The 15,935-nt window shown below is 42.6% G+C and overlaps 1 protein-coding gene across 3 annotated transcripts in view; it reads left to right on the top strand.

Moving 5' to 3' along the window:
• The first annotated feature begins 427 nt into the window (after positions 1-427).
• SP3 (Sp3 transcription factor) overlaps positions 428-15,935 on the top strand; it is a 33,315-nt gene continuing 17,807 nt past the window's right edge. Inside the window, exons 1-5 of one of the 3 annotated variants that reach the window (XM_088168007.1) lie at positions 429-716; positions 1,051-1,175; positions 1,353-1,469; positions 11,589-11,679; positions 11,785-12,954. In XM_088168007.1, coding sequence (XP_088024133.1) covers positions 710-716; positions 1,051-1,175; positions 1,353-1,469; positions 11,589-11,679; positions 11,785-12,954 — 1,510 coding nt within the window. In that variant the 5' untranslated portion in view covers positions 429-709. Of the gene's footprint in view, positions 717-1,050; positions 1,176-1,352; positions 1,470-9,487; positions 11,207-11,588; positions 12,955-15,935 lie in introns of those variants that run through there. The other 2 variants (XM_014880197.2, XM_014880198.2) reach the window with 2 other exon arrangements.

Here is a 15,935-nt window from a genome sequence, read left to right on the forward strand (position 1 = left end):
CGGCCGTCGCCAGCCGTGAGTGACAGTCCCGGCGGGGAGACTTCGAAAGATCGCAGCTCTGGCCCGGGGCCCCCCGGGCACAACAGCGGCGGGGGCGCGGGGGGGGGCGGCGGAGGGATAGCGCCACCGCCGCGCAGCTGTGTCTATGCGCTGACCCCTGCGGGCAGTTGGACCCCGCGGTGTCAGGGGAGCGCGGCGGCGGGGCCGCCTCCCGGGGCGACGGGTCCCCGGCCGGCGCGGGTCCCGGGCTCCCGGCGGGTCCCGCTCATTGTTCCCCGCACTAGCCCTGGCAAACAGGAAGCCGCCCCGGCATGGGGCGCCCCCCCCGCCCCCGGCGGGTGACTGGCAGCCCGGGCGGCCCGTGCGCGCGGCGGCGGCGGCGCGGCGCAGCCAATGAGAGCGCGCGCGCGCGGGCGTGGGCGGGAGTTCCGGGCTGGCAGGCGGGCGGGCGGGCGGCGGTGTCGGCCGGGCCCCCTCTCCCGCGGTAAGCCCCACCTTTCGGCTTTCCCGCACCGTCAATCAAAATAGGAAAAAAAACCCGGAGTAGGCTCGGGCCGCCGCCGCCGCTTCAGCCCGCCGTGAGCACAATAAGCATGTCCCCGGCGGCAGCCGCCTAGCCCCAGCCAGCAGGGCCTGTGTGCGAGCCAGCCAGCCTGCCTGCCTGCCTCCCGCCCAGCCAGCCAGCCAGCCGGCCGCTCGCACTCACACCATGACCGGTACGTACGCACCGACCGAGCCGCCCCGGGGGCTCCCCGCTCCTGCTCCGGCCCTGCGCGTCCCCGCTCCGGCCCCGGAGCGTCCGTGTGCGAGCGAGGCGAGAGCGGCACTGAGAGCAGCAGCAGGAGGAGCAGGGGGAGGAGGGAGAAGAGGGGCAGGGGCAGCAGCACGGGGAGGAGGAGGAGGAGGAGGAGGAGGGCTCCGTGCGGGAGGGCGGGGGGAGCGCTGGGGTTAGGGGGGGGGAGAGGGAGGGAGGAAGGGAGGGAGGGAGAGGGAGGGGGGTGATCGCTCCCGTCAGTGACTCTCCCCTCCCCCTCCCCGCTGTGCCCGCAGCTCCCGAGAAGCCCGTGAAACAAGAGGAAATGGCTGCCTTAGACGTGGACAGCAGCAGCCACAGCGAATATCTCCAGCACGGCAACGGCGCCGCCTCGGCCTCCGCCGGGGCGGCCGCCCCCCAGGTGAGCGCAGGCCCGGCTGGGCCCCTTCCCCCCCTCCCCCGAGTGACACGTTGTGAGCGGGTGCGGAGCCGGTGCCGCCGCCGCCGCTTCCTGTGTGCGCGTCTGCGAGGAGCCCGGTCGCTGTCCCGCACTAACCGCCACCCCCCTTCTCTCCCTGAACCCGCCCATTGTGGGTAGGACGCGCAGCCGTCACCGCTCGCTCTGCTGGCGGCCACCTGCAGCAAGATCGGCCCGCCGTCGCCGGAGGAGGATGAGGCCGCCGCCGCCGCCGCTGCCTCTCACTCTGCCGGAGCGGTGAGTGCCCGCCCCGCCGCTCTCGCACGGCCTGCCGGGGGGAGAGACAGCACAGCCAGCCCGCCCGCCCGGGGGGAGGGACGGGACACACGGCACTGCCCGCCCGGGGGGAGGGACGATAGCAGGGCCGACCTGCCAGGAGAGGGGTCCCCGGGCTCCCCTGCCTCTCCAGGAGGAGCCGGGCTCCCGGGAGGAGGAGGGAGCCAAGCTCCCCCCTCCCCCGCCATTGGGAGCGGCGCCTTCATTTACTTTCAAAAACGGGGGGAGGCGGGAAGCCTCCCTCCCCCGGCCCTGGCACCGGAACGGCTCGCTTGGAACCCGGAGAGGCTGGGAGGCATCTCACCTCTACCTGAGCGCGCCCCCGATAGCCTCGGCAGGCTGTCAGCCTGGAACCGCGCAGTCAGGCAGCAACACAAAATGAAGGCTGGCTATGGGGAAGGATGTAGTGAAGTAAAATGGCTGTTTAGAAGCGAACGCGGTGGTGGAAAGCTGCTTCCTGTATCGCGCTGTTTTTCTGGGCAGAGTTATCATGCGGTTCCTCGCAGCGTTTTCTGTCCTTATCTCTCATGCGCCGTCGCCTCTGAAAGGAGTCTTGATGACCTCGGGACCTGGTGTGATGAGATGGATCTTGCAGACTAGAAACATATTCTTGCTGAAGCTAGTTTAACAATTCCAATAACAAAAGCCTAATGAAAACTCATGTTCCTTAATTGTTCTGGCTGAATCTCATGTTGTCATATGCTCATAAAATTCAAAGAGATTATGCATTTCTAAATAGCTAATACCTAAAAATGTTGGTATGTTAAGAGTTCTAAAATGACGTGATGTAATTTTTTTGGCCTTAGCCCTTGGAAAATGGCACATATTGCCTCCAACTTTTTTAGCAAAAAAAAAAAAAAAGCCTTTTTTTTTTCTTCTTTTGAAGCAAATCTTGTTTTTTAGACTTGCTGTACAACAGCCTTGTATGGTGGTAGGATTTTGCGAATAGGAAAAAAAACTGCAAAGCATTGTACTGGTGGATGAAATGGCTTTGGAAAGCTTTTAACAAATAGTGTTAGTGATAGAAGTTTCTAAATACTTGCTAAACTTTAGAACACTTTTCATCTCTACGTTACAGCTTACTTTACATAAAGGGAAGCTGAAGCAAAATAGCTGTCTGAGGTCATACAGCAGGTTATAGACTAATGACAGAGCTCGAAAATATATTAAGATTCTGACCCCTTTCAAGCATCTTTTCTGCCAAACCTATTTATTTGCTCAAGCAGTATGTTTTTAAAAATCTTTCTAGATGTTGTAAAGTGCCTGATACCTCTAAGATTTTTTCATAATACTGGATGCATACAGTGCTGAAGAGCATAAACATACTGAAATATAAATTATGTTTAAATTATTACATGCTTTCCTATATCCACCTCTAAGGTTGTTCTTGTTGTACAGCTGGAATTGTGCATCTTGGGGGTGGACTGATTGATTAAGATGAACTGTAGGTCTGACAGAGTACTGGAATGCTGGTGCAGGGCAAATAGTTCCCAGCAGCTCAAAATGGGTAAAGCAGTTTTGATGTGGTACTTCTTTACTTTTATTAAATTAATATGTTGTTGTATTAATGTATAAGAGGCTTTTCAGGGGAAAGCAAATGCAGTTCAAGAGAAGCCAAAATCTTAGTTAAATAATAAGTGAATATAAGCTCACTCACTACTTTCCATACATGCAGATAGGCCCTTCCTACATATCTTCTGTGAGTTAGGTTATAGCATTCTGGTAATTTTTACACTCCTACAACATAACTCTTGAATGATTCAGAATATTTTGGGTGGAAACTAAATATAAATTGAAGAAGATACCTAACAGTATCTGAACTAGACACTGGAGTTAATTAAGATGACCTTAATAAAGAGAGGGGAGGGACTAAGGGCCCTAAAATACATTCCTTGTGAAATACAGAAGAACAAAAGAGATTTAGTGCAATAAGGATTCTTCTCTATTTCTGGTCCCTTGTTTTTATCGTATTGGAGGGTGGAAGAAGGAGGAAGAAGCTAAAACGGCTTAAACTGTAGATAGCTCATAAGTAATTTCATGGAAAATGGTATCTATATGTACAGACAGGCATAATTGTCTTCCTGCAGTTTGTGATGCTCATCCCTTTCCCAGGAGTATTGCTCCATCAGTTTGAGACCTGTGCATGGGTGATGGTGCCTAATGTAGCAGTGGGAGGGCAGCTCTTTCCTGTTATAATCTGCCTGGACCACAGTTCTGACTGCTGAACATCTGGTAGAACTCTGAATCCAAACAAATGGGTAGTAGAAGTCAAACTAGGTGTTCCTCTTCAAAATGCTTGAAGAGCCTGCATGAAAAGGGATAGCCATGCTGTTGTTTCGGGGTTGTTTTGTTTCTGTTTTACTGACATTTGCTTGGTAGAAGCTGGCAGGGCTGGAGCAAGCATGCTGGGCTAGCATACTGCTTTCCTGGCTGAAATGGTATGCTGCAGCTGCTCCCCGAGAGACCAGCAGTATGATTTAAAAGCAACAGCAAAACTCCCATAGGAACGCAGGGAATATTGTGTGTCTGCGATTTGGGGAAGAGCTGGAGCAAATGTGATTATGTTTGTAACGATCTAGTTGGCCCTGCTTTGAGCCCAGGGGTTGGACCAGGTGACCTTCAGAGGTCCTTTCCAGCTGAAATTATCCTGTGATTCTGTATCGGTATCTGAGTCCAGGCCTACTGTTAGAATGGACATTGCTGTTGCACCACTGAAAGGATTAGTGAGGAAGTAAAAAGAATAATGAAAATGTCAGATGCTTGTAAGAAAAAGCAAACGAAGAAGGCAATTGACAGAACTAAACTCAACCCTCTTCTCCTTTCCATCCTGTCAATGACCTGGCAGGCTGTCTTTAGACAACAAGGTTTTCAGCTTGGCCGATGATTCTGATTGGAGCTGTATTTCCTTTTGGATGAGAGGCGCTAGCAGGCATTACTGCTCATCTTGTCTTTGTGCATTGATGAAGATTGCAGTCTTTCAGCTTTGACACCATGATTTACTCTGCATAATAATGATCAACCAACACCAGTATGTTGTCTGATGGTGTTTGCTATTAACATAGATGGCCTTGAGTTTGTGGCTTGCTTACCTGAGAATCATTTCTTAGGTTTGCTACATCCGTGTTTGGTTCAAACACTTCTCATGGGAGCTTTGCCTTGAATATTGCTGCCTGCTTGTTTGTGTGAGAGCCTTGCTGGGATGGTGTGTGCTACTGCCTGACCTAGAGTGATGGCTCATATTTTGGCCTCTCAGGATGCCTTTCTTTCACTTGGGAGTTTAAAATCTGAGAAGTTTTAGTTTGGGTCTTGCTTTTTCACTATTTATCTTTGACTAATAATTCTATTTCAAACTTCCATATTTATTCTCTTTTCATTTAGTTATAATTACTCTAGTTTCATTCCAGTTTAAACATCTGCAACGATTTTAGCAGTAGGTGAAAATGAGAAGCAAAGCAGAAGATGATAAAGCTATGCATAAGGGAGGAAACAGAAGAGCAGACAGATTTAGGTCAAACAGAGCCTAGATGGTCAGCTGTTTGGTTGTAGCATGATCAGATGATTGTTTAAGAAGCTACAAAACTGAGATGGTAAGGAGTTGTTAATGTTTTCTTAACTTCATTGTAATGCAAAGCTAAAGTTTGTCTTGGAACTCTCATGCTCCCAAGGGCCATTCTTATTGTTGTGCTGGGCAGGACTGGATAGGTGAGGATACTGCAAGCCTGATGGGAGGTTGCCTGGGAGGTCTGGAAGGCGGGTGAATTGGGAAGAGTGGCAGGCTGGCTGAGAAATCGAGTGGCTCTGACAGCCACCAAAGAATGGGAGCTGTCAGAGGTGACTGCCCCAGTTGAGGTGTGTGGTTGTATCTTGTGTGAAGTGGGCTGCACTGATTCGCTACTCTTTAAAAAAATGGTTGGGACGGATGATTTATATGATTTATTTGTGTTGCTGCTTACCAACAAGATGTGGAGAACATTTGGACCGGTTAACAATTAGCATATGTGGGCAAGATGAGCATCATCTCTGCTGTAGGCAAAGCATTTCTGTGTCTCTTTTACAAGTAAAGGTTGAAGTGTTTTAAGACTGCTTTGGCATATCTTGAGTTTTAGAATGAGTATCAGTGCTTCTCAGAACTTAATGAAAGTCTGTAATTCTAGTTGGTTTATGCCTCAGACGATTAACCATTTGAGATGCACTTAGTTGAAACTCAGTTTAGGGGGGGAAATAGGAATAGTGCTGACAAGATGGTGAAAGAGGAAGGCATTTTAAATGCATGTTTTCCACTAGGAAAAAATATGTATGAATGCCGTGTGTCAGAGTTAACCATCCTACTTGGTTTTCTGGCCTATATGATAATTTTGAGGAAGTTCAGAATTATTCTGGCATCCATTTTCGCTTTTGTGGGTGATAGATAACTTCCTGCTGCTAGGTTTCTGGATGTGAACAGATGCACCAGAATGTGTTCAGCCACTATAGAAATGTCTGCCTGGAATTGTCTTGCTTCTCTGTGTTCTTTACTTTTGCAAACAAAGAAGTTTCACTAGAATGTGATGGCTAACTGTATATTTGTCCTGCTGTTGTCCAGAAGCTTGCCTTTTAAAATGGTCTTTAGTTTTTGTATTCCAATTATGTGTTTCTGATTCTGGATCAGAACCAAGTGTTGAAATTCTTTTAGAAGAAGGTGCATTAGGGATGTTCTTAAAAAAATTTATTTTATTTCTCCATAGTTCAGGAGAAAGTAAGAAAATGTATGGTTTAAAACATTTCCATATTTAAAAACAGCATAGACAAAAAAAGTTCTCTAATGTTAAACATTAATAAGAAGTCTAAGATTTCATAGGAAGTTGAGGCTGGTAAGGACGTCTGGAGAATGTCTGGTCTGCTCCTCCTTGCTCAAAGTAGATAGTGTCAGTGAGAGGAAGTTGTTCAGAGCTGTGTCCAGTGGGTTTGAATACCTCCAAGGATAGAAACTCTACTGTCTCTGTGGGCAGCGTGTTCCAGTGTTTGATAACCCTTATGATATTAAAAAAGAAGATTTTTCTTCTATTATGGGGGACAGAGTCAAAAACCTGACTAATGTAGTGATAAATAATATGCCTTGCCTAACTCCATGTATCAAGCTAGTCTTCTCATCATAGGGCATTGTGAAGTTAGTTATTTCAGCATTATTTCCCCTTCCTAAGTGTAGGCTGACTACTTCTGAACACTACTGGGTTTTTTTCCCCTCAAGGTTATTTGAAGGTTAACTTTTTCAAGGTTATTTTCAAGGTTATTTGCTCCACTGCCTTCCCAAAGATCAAGCTGAGGCTGACTGATCCCAGGTCCTCTTTCTTGTTCTCTTGATGATTTGGTAGACCCTTCAGCACCTGAGTTGAAAACAAACCATTTCACAGAATGCTGGTTTGGCATGCAGTTATATTGAGATTCATATAAATATATAGATTTAATAATTAATAAACAAAATAAGTTACCTGTGATCTAGTTAAAAATGTCTCCTTGTTGCCATGTTTTGTTTCTTAGTACTTCAGCTTGTTTCCACTAAGGTCAGGGATATTTTATTACCTCAATTTGGACAAGTTCTGAACTTCTGCTGATTAATAACAAACTGTTGAACCCTTAGCTCCAATTGTCCATGTCAAGTGAAAAGAGGTAGATACTCTTTAATGGAGACACAGGTATATTTCACCAGATTTGAATTTCTTTTAAAATAAGATTTCAAGCAGCCCCAAATAATACTTTTTTTTCCTGAAATGCTCTTTGTTTTTCCAAACATCTGATTTGGGCAAAAGTATTTCTCTAAATTGAGTGGCTTCATTGGCAGAGGGCTCAAACATGCATCAGAATTAATTTGCCATAACAAACAGCTTTGTGTCAGGTGAACCACAGTGAGTGATGTTGAACGTGTTTTTAACCTATGGCAAATACAAGATAGAATGTATTAGCTCATACTTTAATGAAAGCGTTGAAGCAAGTGCATTTTATCTTATATTTGTAATGACCTAAGAATGCACAGATAGTTTACTGTAGCTTGCTAAACACATGGTATTATTAAACCCATGCATTAGAACCCGAACTCTTTCATAAAACATCAATTTGGATGAGGCAGTGTCCAATCTTCTTCATTAGGTGTGTGATTTTTAAATGTTTAGGAACTCATGACTCATTATCTGTCCACCTCTGGTTGTTTGGCTGATGCTTTTGCTCCAAGACAAATGTGCCAAAAGTGACTTTCTGAAAAGTGCAGTAAAATGCACGGATAAATGTTTGGTAGACTTTAGTACTAAAATACTGATGGCTAATGGCACGTGCCCATTTGACAAGTTGAGATGCAGGTGTCTACAAGAGATACCAGTTCTTCCACGGGTATTTCTCCACTTCTCTCCATTTTACTTTGGTGAAGCATATTTTATTTTTTTATAAAGTCCTATCATTCAGATAGGTTCAGATCACTTCTGAAAGGTATTTTCTCTTCTGTCTTTCTCTTATCTCCTTCCACATTTGACTTAATGTTGCTGTAATTTTATCTAAATATATTGGACAAGACAATTACTGAATTTTTATTTATGGTGGCTTGTGATTCTTCAGGGATGAGACTTTTCTCGCAGAAACATGTCTTTATTTTACCCACTGGAAATTTTATAAGGCCTGTTAAAGAATCAAAAGACAGGCTGAACAGTGGTTATTGCTTTCACTCTCTGTTGGTACTTGACCTTTCTTCAGGTGGACATATAATTTGATTTTAATTCATCCTATGCCTTGTGCCAGCTACTCTCTTTGCTCTGTTCCTGTCTCTTTTTCTTGTTTCCTGATGCTGCTTCCAGTGAATTCCTTGTTGCTTCCTGTTCTCTCCTCCTTGGCTGAGTAGTGCTGAACTTTCCTCAGATCTTTGTCCCTTCCTCTTGAAACAGAGCCTTTGGATTGGAACAGGCCAGCCTTCTCTTAAAGGAACAGCTGCCAGGTAGCTGCTGCCTGAGTATCAGTTGATAAGGAAACTGTTGCTTTATCTCTAGCCTCTAAATAATTTCCACGGATGGCTGAGACAGCAAACAAACTGGTGTATTTTGAATGTAAAGCTCAGTAAGTGACTGGGCTGCAGTTGTTGCTGCTCATATACCAGTGGCAGAACTTTTGAGTTACTACAAAAGTGCTTAATTGCCTGAGGATGTAAAGATAGGTTATTACTCTTTAGTTAGTAGGAAAAGAAGTCCAAGGAATGTCTTATCTCAACAGACTTTGTGGAAGAGCATAACAGTCCATCTTGTTATGACAGGCTGATGATGACCATTTGAGATTGGAGATCATCCTCAAATACTCTTTACCATGCTTTTTTTTTCATGCTTTAATGCTGGTAATTTTGATAGCTGCCAGGTAGCTTCTTGAAAGCCTCACCCTCTTTTTGCTCCTCCCTTCACATGATTCAGCTGGTGGTGTCTGATATAGCCAGCTGTGAGAGCAATATGAATAACAGGCATTTTATATTGTATGTATAGCATAGCTTCATGTCTTCATGCATGGCTGCCCTGAACTTCTCCATGGACTAACAAGTGCATCTTCTAAAAGAGTGGCTCTGTTGTGCTAAAATCGTTACAGAGCAGGATTTGAGGGAAGATTTCACTAGATCATGAAAATGTGAGATGTATGCCCAGCATGAAAATGCCAGTATGGAAATCAACATATATTTTGGGAGAAGAATAAAGTAGGTCGTTTCCATATCATAAAAGAGACAGGTTCCCTTTGAAGTATTTCTGTGGAGGATATTGCATATGAGTAGACACAGACTTGTTACTGTGTATTAGATCAGTTTAGTTTAACCTAAGCTTTCAATTATATCTTGTAATGATTTATATTACTTTTCATTTCTCTTTTGTTCTAACAGCTATCAACACATTATATTATACATTTATTTTATAATTATGCACTTTAAACATATAACAGTCATATTTTTGCTTTGATATTTTCTGATTGATGTTTGCCTATAACTTTTATGGGTTTTTTGATATTTTATGAAACCTTCAGTTAATAGGTATTTATATGCTTGTGAATTGAACTTTCTTAGCAGCATTTCAGCAACTGGTATCTATGTGTAAACAATATTAAACACAAGTGTATAAAGCTAATGTGGTAGCAGAGGAAAATAGAACTTGTTGCCTTCTTCTAGGTAAGATATGTGATCTGGAATATTACATGTTTTTTCTTCTAGTATCGTACGTTATGAGCTTGAAGACTAAAAAATTTAAATATGTTTTTTAAATGAACGGTTGATCAGTATAAGAGGAAAAGAAAATAATAGAATTATTCTTCTTTTTTTTTGGTTTCTTTTCCTTGAAGCATTAAGGCCATAAAGTTAGCTTTGTTCTGGTGATGCTGAATCTATTTACTAATATACTACCTGAAAAATTATGAATCACGCTTAGGAACCACAGAATATTTTGAGCTGGAAAGGATCCCCAAGGATCACTGAGTCCAGCTCTTAATGAGTCAATGGTCTGTAAGGGCTGAAGAAGGCTAGCATTCTTCAGTTTTTTGCACAATAGTTATTTTTACAGTTCTTGAGAAGAATTTAAAACCATGATCTGTGTTTCCTTATTGAAAATGAAGCTTGGTAGGCACAGTGAAACTTCCTCTAATAAGTGTTCAGACTTAAATACAGTACTTCTCCTTTTCATGTAAACATTGTAGTGTTACGGGCTGGAATAGGATTAGAATATGAAACTGGCAGTCCCATCTAACTCTGTGGACTAAATTCACTCAGGTGCATGCTGCAGGATTCTTTCAGACTGGCTAGGTCTCAGTGCTCTGTTAGGGAAGAATTAGATGTGTGCTGTATTTTGCATGTCCTGGTTTTGTTCTAAAGGAAGTCAGAATGCAGCATCAGAAAAAAGTTGTGATATATCCTGGTAACTTCTCTACCTGGAGTGATCACAGGATGAATACAGAAGGACAAATCAGAGCTTTTCTTTCTATGTCCTCTGGACTCTGCCACAGAGACTAGATTTGTTTCACAGATCTGAATTGGTCGTAAGACAAGTTAGTTACATGTTGCTAATATTAAGTTATTCCATTGGTTTACTGTAATGTGGTAAAACAGATAAGGAGAAATTTTTTTAGATTGATGGTTACTTACAATACCAAGCTGGTTGACTATGCAGATCTGTGCTAAGCATTGCAGGACGTTAAATCTAATTCTTAAAATACTCTATTCTTGAAAAGCTTGCTTTGGTAAAGAAAGGTAAGTGCAATTTACCTTTTCTTTACTGGTTAAAAAACAAATGCATAATAGGTTCTTTAAGCATCTGGGGTCTACTCTGAGACACTGGCCTTTTCTATTGTTCCAACTTAATGAAGATAGATTTTTTTTTTTACCCCTCCTAACTGATGCATATGACTAATCCAAACGTGATTTCAGTGTAAAAGTTCTTAGTCTAGAAGGCTTCCTTAGCAAAACTAACTCTACAAGCTTATAAATACTAGAGATCTGTGTTACGTGTAACAAACTGAGGTTCTCCTACTTTTAAAACTGTGTGATGACATCACTTGTTAACCTTCTGTGTACTGCTGGGAGTCGCAACATGTCCAAATATAAAACAGAGTTGAAAGGCAGTGGAGCTCCAGGAGATATAGGCAACACTGGCTTCACAGTGATTCTTCCACTTATGTGCAATAGATGCCTAGCTGGGCAAAGAGTGCTTCTGAGTTCCAGGGTAAGTTGGTGATGAAACTCCAGCAGCTCCTGCCAACTCCCTCCTTCCCACAACCAGGGGTTTGGATTACCTGGCAGCCCGGCCACCAGAATAACCCTGCTGCTGGTCACCTGACATAGCCATGACATAGGAGCTGCATTTGACATGTTTGGGAGCAGCGTACAGATCATGAGCCACAGGCTGGCTACCCTGACTTAGGCATTAGATTGCTTATAAAATCTGTGTTTCATTGTTCTGATCCAATTGCTGGTGGTCATATGAGCTGTACTGCATGTTTTCCAGTAGTGTATCAATATCTAGGGCTGAATTGCATGACTAGTCTAACACATAGTCTGTACGACATTTGTTTTAATTTTCTGTTTTCTTTTTTCTTTTTATTTAGACAGGGGATTTGGCTTCTGTGCAATTAGCCGGAGCTCCAAACAGATGGGAGGTCTTATCTGCAGCTCCTACCACTATAAAGGATGAAGCTGGTAATATAGTACAGATTCCAGGTGCTGCCACAGTAACTTCAAGTGGGCAGTATGTCCTTCCTATTCAGAGTTTGCAAAATCAACAAATCTTTTCTGTTGCACCAGGATCAGATTCGTCGAATGGTACAGTGTCTAATGTACAGTACCAGGTAATACCCCAGATCCAGACAGCGGATGGTCAGCAGGTTCAACTTGGCTTTGCAGCCTCTTCTGATAATAGCAGTATAAATCAAGAAACTGGTCAAATTCAGATCATTCCTGGCTCGAATCAAACCATCATTGCCTCTGGAACATCTTCAGCTAATATTCAGAATATCTTATCTGGTCAGTCTGGTCAAGTCCAGGTTCAGGGAGTTGCAATTGGTGGTTCGTCTTACCCTGGCCAAGCACAAGTGGTTGCTAACGTCCCTCTTGGACTGCCAGGAAATATTACTTTTGTACCCATTAATAGTGTTGATCTAGATTCTCTGGGACTTGGCAGTGGTTCTCAAACCATGACAGCAGGCATTAATGCAGATGGGCACTTGATAAATACTGGACAGGCCATGGATAGTTCAGATACTTCTGAAAGGACTGGTGAGCAAGTTTCTCCTGAAATTACAGAAACTGCCACTGATAATGACTTATTTGTGCCAACGTCATCTTCATCACAACTGCCCGTTACCATAGACAGTTCAAGTATATTGGAACAAAATGCAAATGACTTGACCACAAGTAGTGGTCAAGTTCATGGTTCTGATCTTCAGGGAAATTACATTCAGACATCAGTCTCTGATGACACACAGGCTCAGAATATTCAGGTCTCCACAGCACAGCCAATTGTACAACACATACAGCTACAGGAGTCGCAGCAGCCAACCAGTCAAGCCCAGATTGTACAAGGTATTGCGCAACAGACAATCCACGGTGTTCAAGCAAGTCAAAGTATATCTCAACAGGCTCTTCAAAATCTTCAACTGCAGCTGAATCCTGGAACTTTCTTAATTCAGGCACAAACAGTGACCCCTTCTGGGCAGATAACCTGGCAGACATTTCAAGTGCAAGGAGTTCAGAACTTGCAGAACTTGCAAATTCAGAATGCACCTGGTCAACAAATAACTCTGACCCCTGTGCAGACCCTCACTCTTGGTCAAGTTGCAGCCGGTGGTGCGTTGACATCAACTCCAGTTAGTCTAAGCACTGCTCAATTGCCAAATCTACAGACAGTTACAGTAAACTCTATAGATTCTGCTGGTATTCAGCTGCATCAAGGAGAAAATGCTGGAAGTCCTGCAGGTATTTATTTTACTCTTTTTGCAAAAGATTGCTTTTTATTACTGCATGTTGTTGGTTTAAATGGCGATAATCAGAACATCATTGTCTTGCTATTGAGGCCTACAGAACATTGTGGGTTAAACATGGTGATGATAGATTTTATTTGAAACTGCTGTTCTATTAGGAACTGTAATTGTAGAACATAGTTCTACCTTACTCCTTCTGATATGAACTCATGTAACTCCCAAGCAGTCATATTAGTTAACAGCACTTCAGTGTCCGTGCTTAAAGGTCTTACCCTGGAGAAGATCTGTATACTAAATTGAAAAAGGAGAAATCTGGCTATCAGCTGCCACTCTTCTAAGGTATCACTATCATTAACATACCTGTTCTTCCTAGCCCTGAATAGATTAAGTTTCTGTAGAAAATCAAAATATTTCTGTTTATGCAATTTTTTTCCCCTTAAAATTTTCAGACCCTCTGAGGTGCTGTTATTAATCTGCTCTTTTGTTAACTCCTACTGATCTACTTTCAGTGTTACTATGATGTAGGAAACTCGTGTAAGCAGCAGTGAAACAAGCATGCAAATATCAAGATGGAGGCTGTGCTTAAGATTACGTGTGAATTTTCAGTACTGCTTGCTTGCATTATGTTTTAAAGTACAATTGTTAATGATAAGTATCACAGTGTTTTATCTCGGTGGAGAAGAAATATTATTTTCTTAAAATAGGTGTTTCTTAATGTGAGAAAAAATAAACATGCCTGTTTCTTTTTGGTAAATTTGATACAATGCGTTCCAAATTTCAGGGCATAACTTCCTAAACAAAAAAAATAAGAGATGATTGTGATTCAGGAGATTTTTGCTATACCAGAAGCCATTTAAACACATTATTGGTTTGTGCCCCAGGCTAGTTAGGAGGGGCAGAGTGAGCAGTGGAGGTCATTTGGGAGAGAACTGTTGCACCAAGTAGCTTGGGAACCACTGTTTTACTATAATCATGTGATCCAGCCCTCTGGTTCATCAAGATACTGAACCATAAATATTTAAGTGAAACATGCATGGTTTGTATTGTATGTCTATTTAAGCTTGTGAGAAGAATGCAATGGTAAGTTAAACATGCCTGGAAGACCTGCTGGGTTTTGTTTCAAAAGGTTACTGATTATAATACCTATATAGTTAGTGATATTGCTGTATTCTATGTCAAGAAGCTTGCTTTCCCATTTGAAATCTAAAATTTGAATGGAAAATAAGATGCTGGGATGCTTTTTAGTTCATTTTGTTTTGGAATTGACTTCTGTATTATGAACTTGGCATCAAGTAAAGTTATTCAGATCTAGATAAGCCTACTCTTCACTGGCTTGTAGGCAGCAGCACCAAAGGGATGTGCTCTGCTCACAGTATTTGCTCTTCTGTCTGATCTTGATTGTTAAATTTTCTATTTACTGTGACCAGGAAGTCTTGGTTTGTCTCCACCACACATTGTTACCTATGAGGGTATAGACATCAGTAACAAAAAGCATTTATTCTGCATGTTAATACAGCTAAACTCAGATGTCAGAATTTTAAGTCTCAGAAAAAGAGCCCTATACTAATTATTATTGGCTCTCTGGCTAATACAAGGAAGATTATTTCTGAGATTTATATTTGGTATAGGATCATGTAGCTAATGGTATTGCTTGTGGAGTAATGTAGCAGAAACTTAAGAAGAAGGATAGAAAGGAAAAGCAGAAAGAAAGCAAAAAGCCCCAAACCAGCCAGGCATATGAGAAAGAATTGAGTGATCTGTGCTGTGTATCATTTTATTATTGATCATTCTTGAGAGTGTTTCAATGGTGGTTTATAATAAAATGCAAGGGTGTTCCATCAAGCATTCTTTAACTGTATTCTCCTATAAAGAATTTCACATGGGAAAGCAAGAGACTAAATGGGATATATGAAATGTGATTAAATAGGCAGAAGTACTAGATAAATAGCAGAAACTATCTCTGAAGTGCATAGCTATAAACACCTGGTTATATTAAAGACAAGATGGAGATTTATAGTGACGTTTTTCCTACTTGTCTAGGAATAATAAATAAATGGATTGGAAGGTATTAAAGCTGTCATTCCCTAAGTTTGGGGAGAATGTAATTGGTCCTTCCTTTATGTTAGAAGAAACTCACTTTTCCACAGTCATGATTAGCGTGACACTGCTTCTGACAAAATTGTACTGAATTATCTTGATTGACTTTCAGTGACTTTTCCATATGCATCTGGTATTTTGTCTGAGAGAATCTTTTTCAGAGGTGTTCCTCCCCTTCTTATTTATATCCCCTCACAACCTTTCTTCAAGCTGGAGAATCAATATGCAATTAGAAGCAGATTATGAAATCATGGGGGTTTTTTTCAGTCAAAAGTATATTGTTGTTTTGCAAATAAGGAAAAATAGTTTAATTTTAAACCGAAAGAAGAAGGCAAGTGGAAGAGACAGCAGAACGAGAGAAGTTAAAGGGTGTGAAGCTACTTGATTCCCTTTTTTGCCAACTACCAGCGAGCTTTGACACAAGATAAGAAGGGTTTCCTTGTGCTTTCTCCCCCTAGCTGAATGCACTCCTTTCATACCAAATAGAGTCAGGCTGTATTTTCTGTTTTCATTTAAGAAAATTTGTCTACCTGAGGCAAAAATAAAAAAACCATCTTCCTACTTTTGTGTCAGAGATGGCTGTTAGCAGTGTACCTGCAAAAACAGTTAGGTTTTAGATTTTTGTTGTTACAGCCCATTGTGTGAGAGGTGTTTTTCCAAGGCTCACTCCCCAGGTAGGCAGCAGAGGACATCTTTACTTGCTTGTGAGTGTGTGAGAGGAAAAAATGCCTTTACCTAGGTCCTACATTTTGTTTACATAATGGAAAGCCATTGAAACCCCAATACAAAGGTAATAGCTTTGTCCAGTAGATGTATAGTTTTATTTGAAAGATGTCCAGTAATTATGCTTCTACCAAAGGTCCATTCTACTAGGCATAC

Source organism: Sturnus vulgaris, chromosome 7, assembly GCF_052056855.1.
Source record: "Sturnus vulgaris isolate bStuVul1 chromosome 7, bStuVul1.hap1, whole genome shotgun sequence".
Classification (NCBI taxonomy): domain Eukaryota; kingdom Metazoa; phylum Chordata; class Aves; order Passeriformes; family Sturnidae; genus Sturnus; species Sturnus vulgaris.